General features: G+C 42.5%; 1 protein-coding gene across 1 annotated transcript in view; it reads left to right on the forward strand.

Moving 5' to 3' along the window:
• Nucleotides 1–16,920: 16,920 nt before the first annotated feature.
• The window catches only part of ASAH1 (N-acylsphingosine amidohydrolase 1), a 51,914-nt gene continuing 44,237 nt past the window's right edge, over nucleotides 16,921–24,597 (forward strand). The window contains exon 1 of the mRNA XM_039256298.1: nucleotides 16,921–17,211. Coding sequence (XP_039112229.1) covers nucleotides 17,134–17,211 — 78 coding nt within the window. The 5' untranslated portion in view covers nucleotides 16,921–17,133. The remainder of the gene's footprint in view (nucleotides 17,212–24,597) is intronic.

Below are 24,597 nucleotides of genomic sequence, written 5' to 3' on the forward strand. Positions count from 1 at the left end.
TCTGCTTCCTGAATATTGCCCAAATCACACAAACCAAACAGATCTTAGAGGGGCTGGGAAAAGAGAAAGAAATCAGTCTCGCCTGGGAGAGGGGGTGCTACTGGCATCTAGAGGGCTGGAGACGAGGGATGCTGGTGACCCTCAGACAGTGAGCAGGACAGCAGTCCCTACAACAAGGAATTTTCCAGCCAAGATGCTAACAGTGCCAGAGTTCTGATGTTTGCCCTCGGACTCAGTCTCTTCCTTGATTTTGCCAGGTCCCAACCCCTAGAAATAAGAATTGTAGGGATGCCTGGGTGGCTCAGTCGGTTGAGCATCTGACTTCGGCTCAGGTCATGATCTCACGGTTTGTGGGTTCGAGCCCCGCGTCGGGCTCTGTGCTGACAGCCAGCTCAGAGCCTGGAGCCTGCTTCAGATTCTGTGTCTCCCTCTCTCTCTGACCCTCCCCTGCTTATGGTCTCTCTCTCTCTGTCTATCAGAAATAAAACAAATTAAAAAAAATTTTTTTAAAAAGAAATAAGAATTGTGTACGGTACCTGCAGGTCTCCAAGACCTACCCTTGCCTGCTTAGCAAGCCTAGAATTGTATCCCAAAACTGACATTTTAACGAGAACTCCAGGTGATTCTGAAGCAGGTGATCTGAACTACACTTTGAGAAACACTCAAGGAATTAAAGTCTTCCCTCCAACACTATTTTGGTACCTGACACCATCTGCCAACTGACTGATTTCCCTGGAACAAGCATTCTGTCTGCCTCAGTGTCTAAACATCGTGCATTCCCAGATTCCCTGTACCTGTTCTCACCCTCCCCCCCCCAGTTCAGAGAGCGGAACTAATGAGAGGTCCTGGCAACTGGGAAGGAAAGTGCAGGTTAAAAATATGCACTGGACGCCCTCATGGAGTTTATGCTCTCCTGAAGGAGCACAGTGGTAAAAATTCTCAGGCAATTGATAAATCTTCCTTTCCTATTTCTATCATTGCACTTTATTCATCTCCCTGTTACAAGACTGAAGTCAGTCTGGCAGAGTGGTGGGGGTCAAGAATAAATGCACCTAAATACTGTCATCTGCTTCACATTCAAAATCAAGTCCACTGTCAAAAATGCGTTCTGGCCCAGCATTCCCCTGACTTATTAGTCTAGTAGCCTTATCAAGAAGGTTATATATAATAAAAACATTAATCAAAGACAAAGCTCCCCACATCCATTTTTTTTTGACTGCTCACATTTCAGATTAGATTATTTCAATTTTTCTGTCTTCAATTTCACCAACTCCCTTTTTTACCATCTCCAAATTGCTGTTACACACATTGGCCCAGGTCATGATCTCACGGTTTGTAGGCTCAAGCCCTGCATTCGGCCCTGTGCTTACAGTTCAGAGCTTGGAGCCTGCTTCAGATTCTTTATCTCCCTGTCTCTCTGTCCTCCCTCGCTCACACTCTGTCTCTCTCTCTCTCTCTCTCTCTCTCTCTCTCAAAAATAAATAAAACATTTTAAAAATCCTTTAAAAAATATATTTTCAGAGTGCATAGCAAGGACTTTTAAGATCTGCAGGTGTTTACTTTCTCTTACAGTGTTTCACAAATCTAATGAGGTTTTGCAACCCTTTTCTGAGTGCTGTTAGCAGAGAAAGGGGTGTAGCACTACTTGTTAGTGTTTATTTTTCCATCATGCAATTTCCTAATTCTGGTCCTTAGATACTAGGCAGAACTGTAAGGAAAAGAACAAAGCATACCTTTTTATTCCTTTAAAAAGGTGGAAGCCTGAATAAAAGTAGATGCCAAGGTAGGGAGTTAAGTCATCATTTCCAACCTTAGTTTCCTAACTGCCACCTGGCAAAAATAAGTTGTACAGTTGCAGTCAGTCACATAGGAAAAAAATAAAAAATAGGCAGTGCTTTAAGCTCCCAATGTTTTATTTATTCTTTTTCATTATTATCTCTTATGTTTAAGTATTTGTCCCTATTTTCTTTTTCTGATGCTAAATAGGTTCCACCAAGGGTTTTTTGTTCATTTGTTTTTTAGCTGATAGCAGAAAAACCTCAGGGATATACCTAGGTTCAGGAGAACTCAAAACTAAGATACTAGTTTAGCAGCCGACCAGCGTCCTTCAGTTTGGTATTACCTGTCTGTGTAAAATGACTTCCTCAAGTGTGGTGCTTCTTTCGGAAAGACCAGTGGACTTGCGACCAACATAGGCTGTTCTACAGCACCTCAACCCAAAATCCTAGTTTAAATCAGCTTGCAGAGCAGCAAGAATGTTTTTCAATTTATCCCTTCTGTTGTTTAGAAAGATAATTTCCCCGCCTGCCTATGCAGACAGAACACTCGTGCATGTTCCCTTGTTCTTCACGTTAGCCCACAAGTCCTCTCTGGAAGGCCCTCCGCGCTGCAGCCCTGCTGCCGCCTCCACCTGTGACTGCCAGCTTCGTCTTCCCACGCTCCTTTTACTCCTGTAGCCTCATTCCCCACCAGTGTGTCCTTTCCAGAATACAGGAAAATGGACAAAGACTTAAGCATTTAGCAGAAGAGTAAACAAAAATTTCTAACAGACAGATCTCCATTTAACTCTCGCAAGAAAATGCCCCTTCTGATCTTTTCCAAGTTGAATGCAGCTTTTCATTCTGGCGCGCCCAGAGTTGCAGACTCCTATACCATGGCCCCAAGTATCAGTCTTGAAACTTCTCATTATCCCCACCCGTCAACTCAGGCTTTGAAGCGCATACCATCTCCGCCCATTATCACTGCAGTTCCGCTCTGCCCTTCAGCGTCCTCACCCACCTGAGCCCTGGCTCACTGTCTGTCTTCACGGTCTCCCGTCTCGGTTTCACTGACTCCAGCATACATTCACGCTATTGCGACATTCTGTCCTCCTGGCTCAGCTGATCCTTCACTCCCCTTTTTAACTGTAGTTCAACCCAGCTGGGTTAAACACTGCTTTTGCTTCACTGTTTTCTGAGATTGGAAATCCTGATTTCTATCTCTGAATGACCCTCCAATAGCATCTCTTTGCCCAGTGCACTTTTATTTTAAAATGTTTTAGGGGCACCTGGGTGGCTCAGTCAGTTCAGCGTCTGACTTCGCCTCAGGTCACGATCTTCTGGTTAGTGAGTTTGAGCCCCACACCAGGCTCTGTGCTGACATCCAGCTCAGAGCCTGAAACCTGTTTCAGATTCTGTGTCTCCCTCTCTCTCTGACCCTCCCCTGCTCAGACTGTCTCTCTCTCTCTCATAAATAAAACATTAAAAACATTAAAAAATAAATCATAAAATGTTTTGAAATCCACTTTCTCAGTGCCATGTCCTCTGCTCTTAATAGATTTAGTTTTCTTGAATTTAGTGTTTTATTTCTAAATCTAATTATTTTCTTTTCAATACATTATATTATTTAAGTTACTGCATTCAAAGAATTATACAGTATCACTTTCAACCCAATACTAACATCTTCTGTTACAACAAATATATTACCTCTAAGAAATTTGAAATCTTGCCCAGTTCCTACTGTACAGAGGATCCAAAGTTTTCTCTTTAATATTAGAAAATCATTGACAAATTTGGCATATGGTGTAAATGAAATGAAAGATGAAAAGTCTCCTTAACATTCCTAGGAACACTGTCACTGTTCTTCCTTCTGTTCTTCCGCAGCCTCAGTGTTGCACCTCCTAGCTAGGAGCTGTGGGAAAGGGTGCTGATCTACTTACTTACCGCTGACCTACACTACATACACTACACAGGGTCTGAAACTAATAAGTGCTAAACGCACGGACTTCGTTCTTCCTTTCTCTTTCTCTCTCTTTCCTGGGAGTTTTCATCTCACTCACTTTAAACCCAAGAGAAGAGGAAGTGTTTAACCATGATTTTACACAACCAGGACCTTTCAGGAGTATGACAGCTTAGATACCATGAATGGCACTCCTTAGTAAAACAACTAATAACACTGGATAAAATATGTTTAGATACCTTTGTTTATTTTTGAGGGAGAGAGAGCACAAGTGGAACAGGGGCAGAGAGAGGGAGACACAGAATCCAAAGACAGGCTCTAGGCTCTGAGCTGTCAGCGCAGAGCCTGATGCGGGGCTTGAACCCATGGACCATGAGATCATGACGTGAGCTGAAGTCAGATACTCAACCAACTGAGCCACCCAGGGGCCCCTAAGTATCTTTTTAAACATTACTCATCCACATCAAAGAAAGTGAATCTATAGAAAGCAAACGAAGGGAAAGCAGGAACATCAGAGGAGAATGTGTACCAAGCTCACTCTGACCTGAAAGTTGTACCAAATCCTGGAGGATTTGATTTTTTAGCTTTTCCCTTGACAAGAGCCCATGATATGGGATGTAGATGCCTGTATTCATCCAAGAGGGAATCTATGACTACAAAGGACTATACCTTCAAAGGTAACAGCAAATGAGAAATCTTATTATGTAAACGGGTACAAAGAAATGTTTTGTTTGGCACTGGGTAGAATGAAAGGAAAAATATCTTGAGATGTAACCACAAGCTGGCTTCAGATGGGTTTGTGACTCAAAATCACACTTCTTATTTTAAAAGAAAACAAAAATCTCAAGGAGAGAATTCAATTTAAAACACTCAGTTCTGGGGCGCCTGGGTGGCTTAGTCGGTTAAGCATCCGACTTTCGCTTAGGTCATGATCTCGCGGTTCGTGGGTTTGAGCCCCGCGTCGGGCTCTGTGCTGACTGCCAGCTCAGTGCCTGGAGCCTGTTTCAGAGTCTGTGACTCCCTCTCTCTCTGACCCTCCCCTGCTTACGCTGTCTCTCTCTCTCTCTCCTAGAAATAAATAAAACATTAAAAAAAAATTTAAAAAAATAAAATACTCAGTTCTGTTTTTCTGACTTTAAAATAAATCCTACCAAAAATCTTTTTTCAAAGAAAATAAGCAGCTCACAGTCAAAATTAAACATACATAGACAAAATATTATTAGAACCAAGAGAAACAAAAAACAATAAAAAATGCCAAATGTAGAATAATGAATAAACTTAACATGTTTAAAGAAATAAAACTCCCAAATACAAGTAGGAAATATGACGTAATAAAAAGACTAAGCAGATAGGAAAAAAAATCAAAAAATAAAAAACAATTAAAAATTCAGCAACGCATTAAGCATCAAAGCCAGACAGTTGATCAACTAGTATGCATCTGAATAATCGGTCCCATGTACAGCTCACAGACTAGGAGATGGCCTACATGATGAAGTAAAGGTCAGGAGACACACAGAATATAATGAAAATGTCTAATATATGTCCAATTGAAGTACAAAAAGATGATAACAGAATGGGAAAGAGGTAATAGAGATAACTGAGAATTTTTCAGACACCAGATCTTGGAATCCTAGTGAATCATAACAAAGAGACACATTTAAACACATTGTGAAACTGCCAAACTACATAGGAAAAGTTTCATCTTAAAAACAGCTAGAAAGTAAAGAGTAATCGCCCAAAAAAGTATGGCAAATCAGTGGATTGCTGGCTTCTCACCAGCAGATAGGAAGCCAAAAGACAGTGTCAAGAGTATCTTCTGTGAACTGAGACAAATAATTGTCAACCTAGAATGATATACTTGATTGAATTATCTTTCAATAACAAGGCAAAAAACCCTAAAGAAAAATAAAGACATTTTAACATAAAAATTGAGAGAATTTATCACCAAGAGATCGTTATTTTCAAAAAATTACAACAGAGAAAATCTAGACAGAAGGAAAATGATCCCAGAAGGAAGGTCAGAGATATGATACGAAATGACAAGCAAAGATATCAAAGATATGGGTGAGGCTCAGCAAAACTGTATTAAAACCCCTAATACTTAAAGGTGCTTGGATGGCACTCAGTTGGTTAAGCGTCCGACTCTTGATTTTGCCTCAGGGTGGTGAGATTGAACCCGGCATCAGGCTCTGGACTGACAGTGGGGAGCTTGGTTGGAATTATCTCTCCCTCTCTCTCTGCCCCTCCCCACCTTGTGCTCACTCGCTTTCTCTTCCTTTCAAAAATAGACATTAAAAAAAAAATTTGTAGAAGGGATGTTAAACCTAATAATTAGACAAAAATGACATGTTACTGACAGGGAGGGGGCATTGGGTGAACTATTATAAGGTCTTAGATATGTTTTAGAGACGAGAAAAAATGTTAACTTTATACTCTGTTAAGTAGGAAAATTAAAATACTTAGGGTAAGCAAAGAAGAGGCAAAGAACATATATTCTCCAACAAAGGGGAGTAAAATTAATCCAAAAGAAATTTTAAAAGGAAAAAAAAATGCGGGAAACCACATAATGTGTGAATGTAAATTTGCCAAGCACTTATATTTATCAAACGGATTTTGTAAATGTCAAGCAAAAATTGTTTAAAGAGACAGAAGAATTCAGAAAATCAATGAATGGAAAAAAGATACTCTTAACACAACATTTGTAGCTGTGATAACTACAAGCTCAAAAGGAGTTACTATATTAATAAATCATGTTACTATATAGTGATAAAAGTCATTTCACTTTGAAGATAAAATGGTTCTAAGCTTGTACACATCTAATAATAACCTCAAAATTACAAGCAAAAATTGAGAACCACAAAGAGAAACTGGAAAATCTACCGTAGCATACCTCTCTAAATAATTAATAAATCAAGCAGACAAAACTCTGAGAATGGAATGGCATGATCATAAAGTGATGATGTGTAAATAACCCTGTACATAACAGGATTCATATTCTTTCAGGCATTTGGAACATGCAAAAATTGGACTCCTACTTGGCCATAAAGTCAGCCTCCAAAAATAAAGGGAACAACAGAGACCATATATTCTGTAAAATGCAGTGAATTGGTTAGAACCATAACAAAAGATAATTCACAGAGTTAACTGATACTTAGTGAGGGATACCTCTTATCCACCTGGAGTTGCCTCCTTTAGAGTTTATAAAAGACTACTAATTTCTTTACTATCCTCTAATATAATTACCATAAAGGAGATACATACCATATAGAGAAAAACATCAAAAATGGACAAACTACTTCCTCTTGGAATTTACTTACAGAAATTAACACAGAACTAAGGAAGACAGAAAATTCAAGCACAAGTGGAGTGTTTTTAAAAGAAATCTGGAGGTGCCTGGGTGGCTCAGTCAGTTAAGCATCCGACTTAGGCTCAGGTCATGATCTCATGGTTCATGAAGTCGAGCCCAGCGTTGGGCTCTGTGCTGACAGTTCGGAGCCTGGAGCCTACTTTGTGTCTCCCTTTCTGATCTTCCCCTGCTCATGCTCTCTCTCTTGAAAATTTTTTTAAAAATTTAAGACTTTACATATTTGGAAAGTGTAAGACAATCCTCAGTAGGAGAAAATCGGTAATTTCGACCCAACATAAAGATCTGTAACTTGCCATACGGGTAGATGTGGGCAGGATTAATTTATTTCCTTCTTATTTTCCCACAAATGCATAAAAATCTCCTGATGCTGTGATACCTGTCCAGGGATTAGTGTCTGGGAATTTCCAGTGTAGTACTCTCTTTAGGACTTTGGCTACTAATGGAGGAGAATGAGATTAGCGACAGGATCCAAGGGAGACTATTTTTAACACAGAGGAGATCTGAGTATGTTTAAATGCTAATGTCAAGAGGCCAAGAGAGAAGAATTTGGAAATGCAAGAGAGAAGGCATAATTTATCGCATCATATTCCTGAAAAGGAAGGAGAGGTGAGACCCTAGAAGACAAGAGAAGAGATTGGACTTTTAGGAGGGACAACCTTCCCACTGTGACAGGAGAGAAGCAGAAAGGTTGGGGATGGGTACAGACCTGTATGAAGATTAGGTGGTAGAGAAGTGAGGTTGTTCCCTTCTGGAATTTATATTTTCTTCATGAAGAAAAAGATATGGTAATCTAAGAATAATGGAAGATATAGTAGTGGTCAAAGTTTTGGGAAGAGGATTTTTTTGGTTTGTTTTTAATTATTTTTTTTATAGTTTATTTATTTTTGAGACAGAGCATGAGTGGGGGAAGGGCAGAGAGAAAGGGAGACAGAATCCGAAACAGGCTCCAGGCTCTGAGCTGCTAGCACAGAACACAACGCGGGGCTCAAACCCATGACCACAAGATCATGACCTGAGCCAAAGTCAGACGCTTAACCAACTGAGCCACCCAGGTGCCCTAGGAAGAGGGTTTGAAAGAGTTGTTGAGGACGGATGAAGTGCATGAGATCACAGACTTGATATACAGTATTAAGGAGCCAGAAGATTTGTATAATAATTTTATAATGATACTTAATCAGTGGAGCAGAACTCAGCAGCCCCGGTGTGGATATACAGAAGGTACAGATAGTTGTATTCACCCAGGGGTGGGGTTTTATGGGATAGGTAATGAAAGGACAAAAACTTCTCATATATTGGCAAGTGAATAGTTGATGGACCATGGGGTCAGAGCTGGAGAGCAGAGCACAGCAAGACAGTAGTGAGGCTGATGGAAGCAAAGACCATCAAGGAACGGGGGTGACTGAGTTAACAGTCTAGATTGCTGGGAGGTCAGTCCAGGCTCTAAATACAGCTATTTGTGTATAAGATAGTTGTCTTCCATTGTAGTTCTTCCTTTTTATAGACTATATCAGAACTACGTGACTTATGTATGGTTTTGTGATCTAGCCTGGGAAATTTAGTGTGGTGGTTAGATGTACTTGGAATCAGAAAATCTAAGCACAGTTACTTACCCTAAGTCTCAGATTTCTCAACCATAAGATGGGAATAAATAGTAACAGCACTTCCTCCATATCTTCATAGAAAATGCATATTGATTTCCAGATACGTCCAACTTAAAAACTTATGGAAAAAATTCCATTTGTAATTTGGTGATGCCTTACATTCTAGATACCACTTAGTATATGATATTAATGCAGTTCCTTTATTTATTCAATAGCTATTTGTTACAGAGTGCTGTTATAGAGTGCTATAGACACTGTTCTAGGTGCCGAGACTAAGTGCTAAACCAAAGAAAATCCCTGCCCTCATGAGGCTTACGTTCTTGCCAGGAGACAGAAACTAAACAAAAAGAAAATGTGTGCAACAGCAGGTGGTGATGATGTTTGGAGTCAGGTTAAGTGGGAAAAAGGAGGAATAAGGAATTCCTGTGGAATCTTATACATGATGCGGTAGGAAGGCTTCCCTAATAAAGGACTATTTGAGTATTTGTGTGAACCACATAGATATCTGGGAAAGAACATTCTACACAGAGGGAGAGGTTAGTGCCAGGCTTCTAAAATAAAGCATACTTGACATGTTTGAAGTCTAAAGAAGACCAGTGTGGCCACAGCATCATGAGAAAAGGCAAAGCTGGAAGGATATGAGGTCAGAGAAGTAGCAGGCCAGCCAGGTCATTCTCGGTGGCCCTGTAAGCCTTGGTAAGAACGCCAGCTGCCGTGCTGAGTGAGGCCGGAAGTCACTGGAGGGGATTGAGAGGAGTGACGTGATCTGATTCCTGTGGAGGTTACCTGATGGGAAAAAGCAGATACTGACTACAAAATTATTACAACAATCCACATGAGAGTAACTTGCACCAAGATAGAAGTAGAACTGGTAAGAAGTGATCAGATTCTGCATATAATTTGAAGGCAGATGCAATAGGATTTGCTGGTGTACAGGGTATATGGTAAGAAAGAGAAAAGGCAGGGGTGCCTGGGTGGCTCAGTCGGTTGGGTGTCTGACTTAGGCTCAGGTCATTATTTCATGGTTCAGGTGTTCAAGCCCTGCATCAGGCTCTTTGCTGTCAGTGCAGAACTGACTTCAGATCCTCTGTCTCCCTCTCTGTTCCCCTCCCCTGGTTGCGCTCTCTCTCTCTCTCTCTCAAAAATAAACATTAAAAAATTAAAAGAAAAGGAAAGTCAAAGGTTTGGTCCAAGCCATGTAGAAAATGGCATCGTCATTTACTGAGATAGGGACAGTGTAGATTAGGACAGAGAAAATAAAGAGTTCATTTTTAAAAAATATTTATTTTTGAGAGAGGGGGAGTATAAGCAGGGAAGGGGTACAGAGAGAGAAGACAGAGGATCCCAAACAGGCTCCTCACTGTCAGCCCAACTGTGACGTGGGGCTAGAATCCACAAACTGTAAAATCATAACCTGAGCCAAAGTCTGATGCTCAACCTACTGAGCCACCCAGGTACCCCAAGAGTTCATTTTTAAACATAATAAGCTTAAGATACCTATGACATGTCCAAAGTAGATAATGTTGAAAAGGTAGATAAGAATTCAGGAGATAGGTATGAGCTGGTGATATAAATGTGAGAATCATCAATACAGAGAAGGAATTAAATGTTGTGAGACTGGATGAGATCACATCAAGAGTGAGCAGAGGAAAAGAAGACAAGACATCTGAAGACTGAGCCCTGGGCCACCCCATGTATAGAGGTCAAATGATGAGAAGAAACCAACAGGGTGTATTCAAGATCCTCTGAGGACCTTGTGCCAGTGAGGAAGAACCAAAAATGGTGGTATTTTTAAGAAAAATGAAGTAAGTTTTCCAATGTCTCAGATACAAATGTGGAATTGGGTATTTGAGGTAAAATAGAGGCCAAGAACATTTCAAGGGAAGAGGTCAAGAAACCAGAATATTAAAAGGATTGTTTTTTGTGGATATTGCAATCACCAAGAATATTGAAAATCAAATTACAAAGAGTGACTGTGAGCCAGCTCTGAAAATGTCCAAGGGGTGAGGGGAAGCGGTACCCATGAGAGGTCTACAGCTGTCTAGTGTGATGGCACCAGCTTCCAAGTCAAGTAACTGTGAGTATGTCGGGCGTTGGAAACATTAGGATAGCCATGTGAAAATATTGATACTTAACTACTTTTTAGCCTATGAAAAAGGCAATTTCATATGGTTTAATCTAGTAACTGAACATACATAAAATGTGTGAATTGTGGTCAGCTTCATAAGTTCATATGGATATATGTTAGTGCTATTTTTTTCAGTTGTTGACTCTCTGAGATCAGGAATTTGTATTTCACCAGATGTGTTTCTGTCAAAGCACTTAGGATTTGCTTGGGACTGTTAGCTGGTCATATAGTACTTTTTTATACATAATTACTGTTATTGCTACTGCTGACTTCTGTTGTCATTTCAGGGTGATGATCTTTCTCCCCACCTTCTAGGTGAAAATGTCTAGGAGATATACACAGGCATTAAATGGGGATCAATTGAGCTTTATTGCTGAGTAAACCGGAATAGAGAAAACACTTGGACCTAAGGCCGAGGTGGGATCCCATGTCTTTCCACCTGGGAATGTATTGATGCACTGAGTCCCTGGACAGATGCAAACTGCTTCCCGGGGCCACAGCCAGTTTCTACCATGAGGGGAGGAGACTGAATGGAGCGTGAGGCTGGGCTGGCGGGTAGCAGACACAAGTACTTGCGAAACGCTCCGTGACTACCTTCTTTCCACATGTCACAGAGCCGGCCCTTCATGCTGCTTTCTTCAGAGTCTTCACAGCCATCTTGTTAACACAGTGTTTTTAAACTTTGCTGGGCAAGTGCCAGTTCTGGAAGATGTGGTCAAAGGCAGCAACTACTTCCCCTTCTACTCTTGTACCCTGGGACGTGCTGCAGTGAACGTACCACTATGGGCAAGCGGATCTGAACGAGAGAGCGGGAGAGGCCAGGCCACATGTGCGCAGTGACCCTGCCAGCTCTTCACCCAGTAGGTAAGGCACGCCTCTCCTAGGGACGTGCACGGAAGGAATTAGAGGGAAAGGCGGACATTTTCTCCCCCAAACATCTGATGGTAGATCCCGGTATTGTGAGGTCTGAGGTTACACAATTTGGATAGTCCTCTTTAAGGAAAAGAATATAAAATTACAAGTGTGAAATTAGGTCGAAAGTTTGGAAGAGGACTGAGCAAGGGAGTGAAGGTCTTAAAACTTAAGCATTCTACCTTTTACAATAAATCTTTCCTCTGCTCTTCAGAAGGTAGCAATACCTATTTTAATATGCGCATCTGCTACAGATACAAAATTGCAAGCAAATCAACTTGAACTAGCTTAAATAATAAAGAAGAGTAGCAGCTCATATTAATGAAGAGTCCAGCTGTTGGACAGGCTCCAGGGTTCGTTGATCTAGCAGCTTAACAATGTCGTAATGACCCGGTTTCTTTCCATTTCTCTTCTCTGCTGTCCACAGTATGTATTCCTCCTTAGGCAGCTCCTAAGGCATAGCATGAATAGCATGAATGCCAGTCGCAGTGAGGGCTCCTAGCTTCCTTTTTCCTGTTAGAAGGTAAAGGACAGTTGCCTCAATCATAGAGCAAAACCTTGAACTTCAAAACATGAGCTGTTGGATTCAAGAGTCTGAATGGTTAAGACCAAAGCCACGCACTGCAGCAAGAGGGATAGGTCAGCAGCCTCAGGGTCAGGCCATCCAGGGGCCACCTCCAGGGAGAAGGAGGAGGAGAAGACTCATCCCGACATGTGGCTGGTGCATCAGGGAGGAGTGGGAACTGAGGTTAGTGTAACATCTACAGTATTAAGCCAGAGATGAGAGTATGGGAAAATGACCTAAATGTACTGGAAGTTTTCAGGATACTCATTTGATTTACATTTTCCCCTCCATCATCATTTTCTCCGCCATGAGACTGAAAGCCCCAGGAAGGCAGCGCCATTGGTTCATTAGTTATTCAGCACCTAGTGCTCAAAATATATTGAGAGAATACATGAATCTACTGCAAACCAAGGAGAAACAACTGGCTGGAACGTTACTAGGTATCCCTAAGGGTGTATGCAAAATGGAACTACAGAAGAATATGAAATCAGAACAACAGCAACAAAAAATAAATGAGAGATTATTGGATTTGAGCCAAATTAAATACTTTTCAGGCCAGAATCATCAAAAAAAAAAAAAAAAGTACAAATAGGACAAAAGGATTTTTTTTAAAGTGTCTTCAAACTCTAACATGCTTGATGTTGTCAGAGATTCAATAAGAGATCACAAATATTTCACAGAGAAGTGCAAAGTGAAGGATAATTAAGATAATTATTTTATTTTGACACTATGTAAGAAAGAACAATTAGGTACAATGTGAGCACTGAATTCGTGGTGGTGTAACACAGTGCCTTGAGCTGAATGTGGTGACTGCATATCTTTTTCTATATATAAGTAAAACAAAGCAAGTAATCTTTTCTTAGTGTGACACACCTACCAGAGGAGAAGTCAGGTCACAATTTTGTATGACTTCTGGCTTTCCATTTTTTACATCTTTTATTCTCTAGAGCCCTTTCTGAAAAGTGGACAGTAGTCTTAAGTTTGGAAACTCAGATTACCTTTTAAATACAGTAAGCCTTTTTTTTTTTTTTTAATTAAACAACTCACTGGTAAATACTTCTGGCAAGAGGTTTATTTTTCAAACTGAAACACTCTACTTCTTGAGTTTTTGAATATTCAGTCTTTTTAAATCAAGCCAGACCTGTTTTGGGTAAGTAATGTAGTGTTATGTGCAGTAGAGTTCATTTAGGGTGGGGTGGCGAGAATTAAGAATTTTAAATCAAGACTCCGCCTCAGAAACCTAGGAATGTTAGCAGGAGACTTGGAAAGGTCCACAGCTTGCCAAGTAGTACTTCCCCATTCTGATACACAGTTTGATTCCTGATACTGACTCTGGCATACTAAACAGGTTATCCAAGTCTTAAACGTGATGCTTGTTGTGAAGGCAGTATTTGACTCACCCTTCCCACCGACAGTCACTTATTTGTACATTTAAATGTCATTTTCTGTGAATACATCAGTATGCCTCAAACCAAGGAAAAGTTTTTCCTGGGACTACACGCCTCACCTTGGCTTTCTGTATATTTCTAATCCTTAAGAATGAAGTAGGAAAATACATATGCTGACATATATATTGTGCTGACAGCTCAGAGCTGAAAGCCTGCTTTGGATTCTGTGTCTTTATCTCTCTCTTCCCATCTCCTGCTCACACTCTGTCTCTCTCTCTCTCTCAAAAATAAGTAAACATTAAACATTTTTTTTTTTTAAAAAATGGAGGCACCTGGGTGGCTCAGTCAGTTAAGCAACTGACTCTTGATTTTGGCTCAAGTCATGACCTCACAGTTCATGAGATCAAGCCCCATGTCACGCCTTGTGCTCACAGAGCAGAGCCTGCTTGGGATTCTCTCTCTCCCTCTCTCTGCACTTTCCCCACTTGCATGTATGTATGCACTCTCTCTCAAAATAAAAAATAAATGCATAAAATGGTATATTTTGGAAAAGTAGACTAAAATTTTTAAATTTGAAAACAGAATCAATAGTATATAAAAGGCCTTTGAAAGTTAGATGCAAAATTCTATGAAAATTGTGCCTAAGAATATTATAAAATATAATAAAAAATATAAAAATATTTTTTTGCATAAAGAATTTGATTTTGCTAGACCACTTACCCACCAATGAATATCCTCTCACAGGGAAAAATATATATTATAAAAATATTATACAATATAATAAAATATAAAAATATAAGATTATACAATATAATAAAAAATATAAAAATTTTTTTTGCATAAGGGATTTGATTTTGCTAGACCACTTACCCACCAATGAATATCCTCTCATAGGGAAAAATATATATATTTGATGACATGTTTAAAGCGCCCTCAGTAGCATTTAACGTGAATGATCTTCAAACCAAATAACTATATACCAGAAGATGGGAATCCTCTCCTTCTACAGACTGATTTTAAGGTCCAAGATAATTCAATATATTTGAAGTTCTTTACAACGGCTGGTAATGGCAAGCGTAATCTGCCTTACTCTTTTCACTGAGACTTCATCTACTCTTTCCCCTCTCTTCTGTTTGCTCTACCTACACCGCCTTCCCTGGTTAGCCACACATGCCAGGCATTCTCAAACCTTTCTCCCAGTTGCTCCCACTGTCTGGAACACTCTTCCCTAGACCTCCACCAGGATAACTCCCTCACCTCCAAGTCTCTGTAGACTTCACCTTCTCAGTAATTTAACACTGTGATTCTCCCCACTCTTTTTTTTCTTTAATGTTTAATTATTTGTGGGGAGGGGTATAGAGGAGGGAGAGAGAATCGCAAGCAAGGCTCTGTGCTGCCAGCACCTAGTCTGATGTGGGGCTCGATCTCACAGACCATGAGATCAAGACCGGAACCAAAACCAAGTCAGATGCTTAACAGACTGAGCCACCTGGGCACCCCTGATTCTCTTCACTCTTGATCCCCTTACTCTGCCTTTTCTGTACAACATTTATTACCTTCTAACATTCTATATGAATTTTCTTATGTATTGTGTTTATCCATTTCTCATCTAGAATGTAAGCCTCATAAGAGAAGAACGTTTTTGTTATCTGCTTAACCCCAGTCTGTGTCTGGAGGAAACCTTGGAACATTGTAGGCCGACAGCAAATGTTTCTTGAATTAACATATCTATGATCTGCTTGCTCACTGTCTAGAAAGGAACCACTTTAATCATGTGATATGTTTCACGAGTAAAACTTCCTCAAAGGGAGTGTGAAAATGAACAAAGGAAATCTCATTCAAAATGGAGTTGGGAAGCCCTGAAGGGAGGCTTCTCACACACTACCACTTCCCACCTTTTATAGACCCCAATAGGAGAAAGTTTACCTGTACCTTCCACAATAGGAAGAAGCTTACTTTACTACCCCAGTAATAGGAAAGTTTCTTACACAACAACTCAAACAATGAGTGGTGGCCACAACCGAACTCTTGCTCTCCTTCAGTGGACTTCCGATTCAAATAGATTCCAATTTCCTCCTTTCCTCTGTAAAAGCAGTCCCCTCTTCTTTGTTCACCCAACTTGCCTATCGTTTGCCATAGTTTGAATGTTCCAAACTGCAATTACTCCCAACAAACTTACTCTGCTGATAAAATAACTGGCTATTTTAAGGTTGACAAGAAGATTATCTACCCCCCCAACATCGAATTCGCATTTCCCAATCTCCAACTAAAAAGACTGATTTTTCTAAGGAAGAATCATAAATGAGCAAAATTGTAATTTCACACACACAAGAAATGAGAAATAAATGAATATTTTTGTGGAAGTATTCTAAGTTTCATTAGCCATTAAAACATTGCTAGTTGGGATATCCTAGAGACACCCGGAAAGTGCAATCCCGGTGGTAGGGGTTCCTGTTGAACTTTTAAGTGACATCCAACAGGACGACCATGTCCATGGAAGCCATGAATGACAAGCAACTAACTCTTTTTCAGGTGCAGGCTATCCAGCACTGACTACATCCCCCCTCCTGGGTTTAGCGTAGTTCTGCCAACGCAAAGGCTTCCCTGAGCGAGATGAAAACACACAGCTGCTCTGGGGCTGAAGACATGAGTGACGGAAGGTTTGCAATGCTCCCTGATCATTCCACCTGTGTCTAAGTTCCAATAACTGAAACCTAAATTCCGTGACTGGTCAGCCCTGCGGCGAGAGCCTAAGTGGGTACTTCTTCGTCCAGAGTGTCGGTGGGGATGAGACTCCCGCCACCGCCCTCCCCGCCCCTAACCACTGCGGCCGCCCAGGGACCCCGCGGTCGGGACGAGCAAGCTCCGGCTGTGCTCATCTGCAGGGATGGGTCGGGTAGCAGGTCACACCTCCGCCTCTGGAGACGCTTCTGACTTGGGTCCGTTTCGTGAGCATTTGGTACCTGTTGGCCTGAATGAACAGCTCGTCCTGGGCCGTTTGGGGGCATCGTACAGGCGGCACCAGGCCCGGAGTGGAGCGGACGCTCCGGCCGAGCGTCGCCCGCGGCCCGCACCCGAGGAGGTTCCGAGGTGGGCGCGGACCTCCCCGGCCAAGACCCGGAGAAAAGTTGCTGAGCCCCACCCGCCGGGGGGCGGGGCTCCGGCTGGGCCCAACCACTGCCCAGGGGCCTGGGGGGATGCCCGACCGATATCGCGGGTCCTCGTGAGAGCTGACTCCCGTCCCGAGGACCGCGCACGCTCTCCCGAAGGCCGCCCCTTCCTGCCACACCGAAAAGCCCCGGCCTCTCCTTCCCGCCCCGTCTCGTCCGCGCTCCCCCCGTCCCGCTTGGTGCGGTCCGGTGGCCCAGGTCACGCGGCGGCGGGGCGAGGCCTGCTTGGAGCCCAGGTGGTGCCTCTTCACGCCTGGGCAGGCGCCTCCAGGAGCCCCCGGGACCATGTCGGGCTGGGCTCGCCCGGCCTTCGTACTGCTGACCGTGGCGGCCGCCCGCGCCGTGGCTCAGCACGCGCCGCCGGTGAGTGCGCTCCAGGGGGCGGCGCGCAGAGGGGCGTGCCCCGTCGGGGGGGCGCAGGTGCGAGTGTGGCCGGGTGCGGGGCGGCGTCTGCCCGGGGGCCTGCGGGATCCCCCCTGGCGGTGTGCGTGCGGAGCGGGCTCGCCACCCCTACCCCGCTTTGATTCCATACGTGCTTGGAAAGAAACCCTTGAGGGAAATTGTGACCTCTGCGGAATGCTGGGTGTGATTTGCACGCCCCCAAATTTGAGCGATTACGCTCGTTATACCAGTTCCAGGCTTGCGCCTCCTGTACTGCGAAAAGTTCAGTCGACATGTGTACATAATTGTGATGACTTGGGCATTCTCTGCCAGGTGAAGAGGTGCTGAAGGATAAATTGCCACCCCGAGGCTTCTGAGATCCTTGGGAAAGGCCGAGGCGTCCCCAATCAGGGCTGTGGAGCGGCCCAGGCTGGCCCCGATGTGGCTGCTGTGGCCTTGATCCCCGAGTCATGGGAACGCCTGTCCCGTGGCTCTTTCCCCAGAAGGAAGTCGGGGGAACCCAGATTTGCCAACTGCAAGAGACAGTGAAGGACCAGCCTTATTTTACAGAGGAGGAAGTAAACTCAGTGGGAAAATGTCTAGCCAGAGGTTACGCTATCGTGTACTCAATTATGCCTAAAAACTCAGGCCTCTTGACACCCATCTGGTGTTCCTTCTCTTCTTTAAAAGCATTAAGACTTCATTTATAGAGTAGGTGGACAGGCTAGCAGATCAGATATATAGGAACTTGGGTGCATCTGACCTGAGGTTGGATGAGGGTGATCTTGAATAGCTTAGTTAAGATGTCAACAGTGGGAACAATGTATGCATTTTCTCCTTTTACTATTTTATTTTTCTAAGGAGAAATGATTTAAGAATAAAATCACGGTGGGATACTATTCATTCATTGAAATTGATAGAATATTCAGCAAATAAAAATAAAATAGTATGTACTGTGATTTCAGTAACAGAAAAATACACAGTATATACACGTGGATAAGGATTGGAAGGGCATAAGAAGAGATACAATTTGGGTGTTTTTAGTGTGTGTAGGGAATTCATTTGCTTTAAAGTGGTTGGGATCATGAATATTTTAAAATAGTTTAATACTTTGATACTCTTAAGTGCCCTTCAGCCAAAGGCCAAAAGTAAACCCAACTGTAGTTGAACAGATTGAATTTATTGCTCTTTACAGTGAGAAGGAACGCAGACCGTTGGCCTCTCAGTAAAAGGGCAATTGGCAAAACCTATTTCATAACTTGGACTTGGGTTGAGTAAATTGGAGTAGGTCCAAGGAATAGGGAGTTTGATCTAGATTGGAGACTTAAAAAAAATTTTTTTTTTTACTGTTTATTCATTTTTGAGAGAGACCAAGGCACGAGAGGGGAAGGGGCTGAGAGAGAGGAAGGAAGGCACAGAATCCGAAACAGCTCCAGGCTCTGAGCTGTCATCACAACGCTCAAACCCACAAACCCATGAGATCATGACCTGAGCCAAGTCGGATGGTTAAAGGACTGAGCCATCCAGGCTCCCCAAGATAGGATACTTTTAAAAGGTGGGGAAATTCTGTGATTGGGTAAAGAGGAAACATTAATTTAGGAAGAAAAGGGGGTGTTTGGTATTTTGTAGGTTGCACATACCCTTGTTTTGTCTGTCCTTAAGAATCATGAAGTAGCCTCGCCTTGTTTCATTTTATGGTTTCTCAGAGTAACTGTAACTGAGGTGGGTATTCTGTGACATTGGTTATATCCAACAGGAGAGCCGAGGTGGCCTGTGAGTGTCATACCAGTTTGTAATAATACTGGGGTCCGATTGTGAACCTCTGAGCAGTTTCAGATGTTAGGGGCTGGGTTTTTTTTTTTTTTTTTTCTCCTTTCAGTACTTTCAAGCGAGAGGTTTTATTTTATCTTAAAGTTTATTTATTTATTTTTTAGTAATCTCCACATGCACCATGGGGCTCAAACTCATGATCCCAAGATCCAGAGTCGCATTCTGACTGGGCCAGCCAGGCACCCCTACAATGCCATCTGTAGAACATCGGTAGTTGTATCCAGAAGAGCAGTTGTCAGAATCGAGTCTAGCAACAGGTGTCATTTTGGAAACCTGTTTTCACAAATCTTAAATGAAATGAGAAAAATGAGGGCATCATACCCAAATTATTCATTTAGAATGTTAGCTGTTATTTTGACTTTATGGTTTTCCAGTTTGTGTTGTTAAAGCGTTCTTTCTTTTACCTGTGTGGGGTTTTGTTTGTTTTTAACACCTCCATGCGGGAGAATAAAAATTTGCATTCCCTTGTGTGGGGCCTCGCAATATTTTATTGATCTGAAAAATTCTGGCTGGAAAGGACCTTTGGGACCTCATAGATGTATAGTGACCTCATTCATTCCCAGACAAGAATAAGCATTTTTTCACTTGAAATCATATGATCAACTGTGCATAATAACTTAGTAACAAAAGATATTTCAGAACTACTTTTGATAAACGTGAACAATGAAGACTGGCTTTAAGTTACAAACAAAAATCACTGATTTGGAATGTTCTGTGGGTTTTGTGTTTGAGGCTTTTCAGAATATAGCTTATTTTAAGGTCTTTCTGAGTCATTGTTAATTATTGACTTTGTTAAAAGACCTATGGAATGATGGTGGTGATGGGAACGGCACAAGAAATATCTGAAGAGGGGGGTGGAGACCGTGTCATTCAGGGCTCTGTGGACGTTGTGAAGGGCTTTCATTTTATTTATTTTTTTACTTTATTTTGAAAGAGAGGGAGAGAGAGATCAGGCACTAGTGGGAAAGGGGCGGGTGGAGAGACAGAGACAGAGAGAGAAAATGAATCTTAAGCAGACTCCACACTGTGAGTACAGAGCCCTACGGGGGCTCAGTCTCCCAAACTGATATCCTGGCCAGGTCGCTTAACCGACTGAGCCACCCAAGTGGCCCAAGTGTTTCATTTTTAAAAGTCTGGGGGCCGCCTGGGTGGCTCAGTTGGTTGGGCATCTAAGTTGATTTTGGCTCACGTCATGATTTTCTAGTTCCTGAGATTGAGCCTGGCGTCGGGCTCTGTGCTGGCTGCTGGGAGCCTGCTTGGGATTCTCACTCTCCCTCTTCTCTGCCCCTCCCCTGTTCTCATTCTCTCTTTTTCTCTCTCTCAAGATAAATAAATTATCTTAAAAAAATAAAAACATAAGTCTGGATTGGAAGGGAGCAGGGGTGGATATGAGGAGACTAGTCCAGGGGAGAAGACAGCTGGAGGGTGACGTAGAGGTGGAAGGCGGTGCAGTGAAGAGGGAGAGGCGGGTGGTTCCAGAGAACAGCAGGAGGTAGACTGAGCAGAAGGAAGGACTGGCTGAGGATGAGGGACAAGCACCTTTCTCCAGTGCTCCGTCGGCCGAACACAGGAAGGGGAAAGTTCGGGGTTGGAAGAATGAAAGTTGTTTTTATTCTGCTTACGTTGCATTCCCGTGGGTGCAGGATACCAGCGGGCCTTTGGGACTGAAGCTCAGAGGAGATTGGGAGTCCAGGCTTATCACGTGAAGCCTTTGGAGCAAGTGAACGTTGAGCAGATCGGTGACATAGAAAAGACGACCCCTAGGCAGGGGTTAGGGCGCCTGCACGTGGACGTGTGTCAGGTAGAGAAGAGATGGCAAAGGTGAAGCGGCAGCCAGCGTGGGAGCGCGAGCGTTGGGGAAGCTCACAGAGAGTGGACGGTGGTCTCCTGTGCCGGATGCCATTGAGATGTCAGGTGTCTCTTATACTTGGCAGCGGGAGGTCATTGGCCACTTGGCCTGAGCAGTGTCGGGAGCAGAAGAGACATTGCAGTTGGGCTGAGGAGTGATGAGAAGGGAAGGAACGAGCGTGGCAGAGATGACTTGTCAGTGATAAATGCGAGCAGGTTCCAAAAATGTGTGACATTGAAACCCAGTGGCCCAGTAATTAACTGCTGAAGCAGATTTATTTATTTTTACTTTTTGATGTTTGTTTATTTGGAGAGGGAGAGGGAGAGCCTGAGTGGGAAAGGAGCATTGCCGGGAGCCGCACTGGCCTCTATGGATGGCAGTCACAGCAAGGAAATGGCAGTGTTTGCACAGCTACCGCCATGAGAAATGAAAACTGATATCTCCTGCTACTACTGGCTCATGTTGTGCTGGTATTGACCAGGCCTCACAATATTCCATATCAGACCAATATTCTGAACACAGATACCTCATAAGGAAAAGCATATTCCTGCCTTTGCAAGAGAGATTTGGGATGAAAGCTCTATGGATGATTGTCAAAAGGCTCTTCCTAAGGGCCTTGCAGATCCAAGACTTAGGGGGTTAGGAACACAAGAATTACAACTGAGCCTGGCCCCGAGACAAAGAGCCTAATTTAGAGTTAAGGTACAGATAAGGACAGAACTTAATACTTACACCTTCTCCTAATTGGTGATGTATGGCAGTCCCTTCCCCAAGGCCTACTTTCTGCAAATACCCTCCCTTACAGGTGGCTGGGATGAGGATAGATAAGAGTAGCTAAAGCATTATCTTTACACTTAACCTATGACCTAACCTTAGCGTTATTAACTTAGAACAAATATGTATCCTGTCTTTTACTAAGAATACCCTAATTCTCTAGTTATAAGATTTACTTAACCTCACTGTAATTGGAATAGTTCTGCAAGAATATTTCTGTAAAACCTGCTTCTGTACACTTTCCAAAGCATCTTATCACAAAGAGTTATCCGTTGTAAAAATTCCTTTTTCTGATGTCATGTTATCATTTAACCTATAAATAAAGACCAAAACCGACAGGACAGAGATGCCTGCTGGGTGATCAGAAAGAATCACGGGGCTCTCTCACTCTCTCTCTCGCCGACACCGTCCATCCTTCAGGGACCCCTGGACCTGCTGGAGCCGGCTTGGCCTCCAGCAGGGCATAGAGAGAGAGGTAGGGAGAGAGAGAGAGGATCCCAAGCAGGCTCTGAGCACAGAGCCCAACTTGGGGCTTGATCCCAGAAACTCTAAGATCATGACCTGAGTTACATCAAGAATTGGACCGTTAACCTACTAAGCTACCCAGGTGCCCCTAAATCAGACTTTCTTTTATGTATGAACTTCTCATATGAGTAATAATAACGTTGTTGGCATTGGCTACTAGGTCAGCTTTTTAGCAATGATTTTCACAGAGTTTTCAGGAATCACATAAACACTTTCCTGCCTGCCCGATATAATTGTACTGTGTCTGCTTTCCCCAGTTACTCCAAAGGAAGGAACACACAGGTGTAGTCTGTTCACTGACCCAATACTGCATGCCTACTGTGTGTCAGGTGCTGTTCCGGATGCTGGGAACGGGTTAGTGATAGATACAAAGGTCCTAGCCCTCGTGGAAGGTTTACTCCCATTCCTTTCTCCTAAATACTCCTAGTTAAGTAGAATGCCATGCCATCAAAGGTCAGAAAACAAGTTAGTGTTGCTTGCCCATTGGAGTTTGCCGTATATTCAAGAAACATGCCTCACTCAGCAGATAGGTGCCTGCTCTTGTACACAGAGAACATTTTGAGGAACCAGTCTTACTTAGAAAATTGTTGTTGGTAAATTAATTAAAATTTTCTGGCTAGAATTGTTTGACTTCTTTTCTGATGGTGTGAACATGGGTGTGAGCTATATAATTTCTTCTAGTTGCTTTTCTGAGTATTTTCATTGTGTTTTTCTGAGTGTGTGAATAAGACAGGCACACAAGGGCTTTTTGAACGTTTTTGTGGCGTCTCAGAAGCACACAGTCCATGGACTGTCTCGCTAATTCTGCAGGACTCAAATATTTTGAGGACCTGGATGAGGTATGTCATTTCTCTTAGGATGGAGCATTTGAGTTGCTAATCGAAGAATTTTCACTTTCTATGTTATTTTCCTAAATAATAGTCTGTCCAGTAGCTCTGTAAATTTTCTTCACCTGTGGGGAGGACATAAAGATTTTTTAATTTCAAAGAGGTACAAGTTCCTATCAAATAACTAGAATATTCAGAGAATTCACTGACCCAGAAACTGTTGACAAAGCATTTTCCAGAGATTTTCACCATCTCCTCTGGTCCTGGGAAGCCGAAATGAGAGAGAGCAAGTGCGAGAGAGACTGAGATTCTAAGTTGGTTGTGTTTTCTTCTCCTGTGACAGAGTATAGCACAGTATGCCAGGCCAACTGCATAACCTTCTACCTGTTACCTGGTCGTATTCTTTACCTATCATCTATTTAAATGTTTACCTACCTTGATAAGGCAGTCTGTTATTAAAGCTATGTATAGTTAAATTTGGTGATCGTGATCGTGAGAAACTTTAAATAACAAATGAGCTGATTGTAATTCCATTTCAAGTCTCTACATAGATTTTGAAGTGTTCTTTCCTTTTAGAAATCTCCCTTGAAGGTAAGGACACAGCTGTTTCCACTCTACCCCCAAATCTAACCTTTTTGTTTAACATGACTTCGGTGCTAAAACCTTCTGAGCACCTGAAATACACTAGTCTTAAGCTGATGAGTTAAAAATTTCAGTCACATTTAACCTTAATCCTTTTTTTTTAACATTTAATTTTTGAGAGAGACGGAGCATGAGTGGGGGAGGGGCAGAGAGAGATGGAGCCAGAATCAGAAGCAGGCTCCAAGCTCTGAGCTGTCAGCACAGAGCCCCAAGTGGGGCTTGAACCCACAAAGTGTGAGATCATGATGTGAGCTGAAGTCAGACACTTATGAGCCACTCAGTTGCCCCTAACCTTAATTCTTTCAGATAGATTTTATGTAGATGTCATGTCTGTACTTCAGGTTTATTTTTTGCTGCCAGGATTATCATACTACAATGTTTAATTGCCCTCAAAGTCCCACATCTATTAGGGCGAGGCTGCTCTCACCTCTGGGGCAGGTTGATTTCTTCCCTAGGACTTGACAGAGCACTTCTGACTTTCCTCACATTGTCTCATAAGAAATAGACCTTGTAGTTTGATTTTTATATTGGCTTTTCCACCCAGCTCATGCGAATATAGTTACTGGGGAGAGATGAGCGTTATTACATCGCCCTACTTGCCATGTTGATTCTAGTGATCATTAAAAGCCCTGAAGGGAATTTAGATTGTTCACTATTAGGAATTAAATTGAGGTATTGGTTTTATTGCTCTCTCTGTGGGAAACGATGTGAGAGAGAGCAGGGGGAGGATGCTGGACCAGGGCTTTGGAGACTCGTTCTGTCTCCAGCTGTGTAACCTGCAGTCACTGATGGAGATGGGCCTTGCATCCAGAACATGAGCCTTAGATTCCTGGTAACTTGAAATTCAGTGAAAGGGCACACATTGGATTTTAATGAATCAAATCACATTAAAAAAAATTTTTTTTAATGTTTTTATTTATT

Source organism: Hyaena hyaena, unplaced genomic scaffold (genome assembly GCF_003009895.1).
Source record: "Hyaena hyaena isolate Hyena2069 unplaced genomic scaffold, ASM300989v1 scaffold_562, whole genome shotgun sequence".
NCBI classification, from domain to species: domain Eukaryota; kingdom Metazoa; phylum Chordata; class Mammalia; order Carnivora; family Hyaenidae; genus Hyaena; species Hyaena hyaena.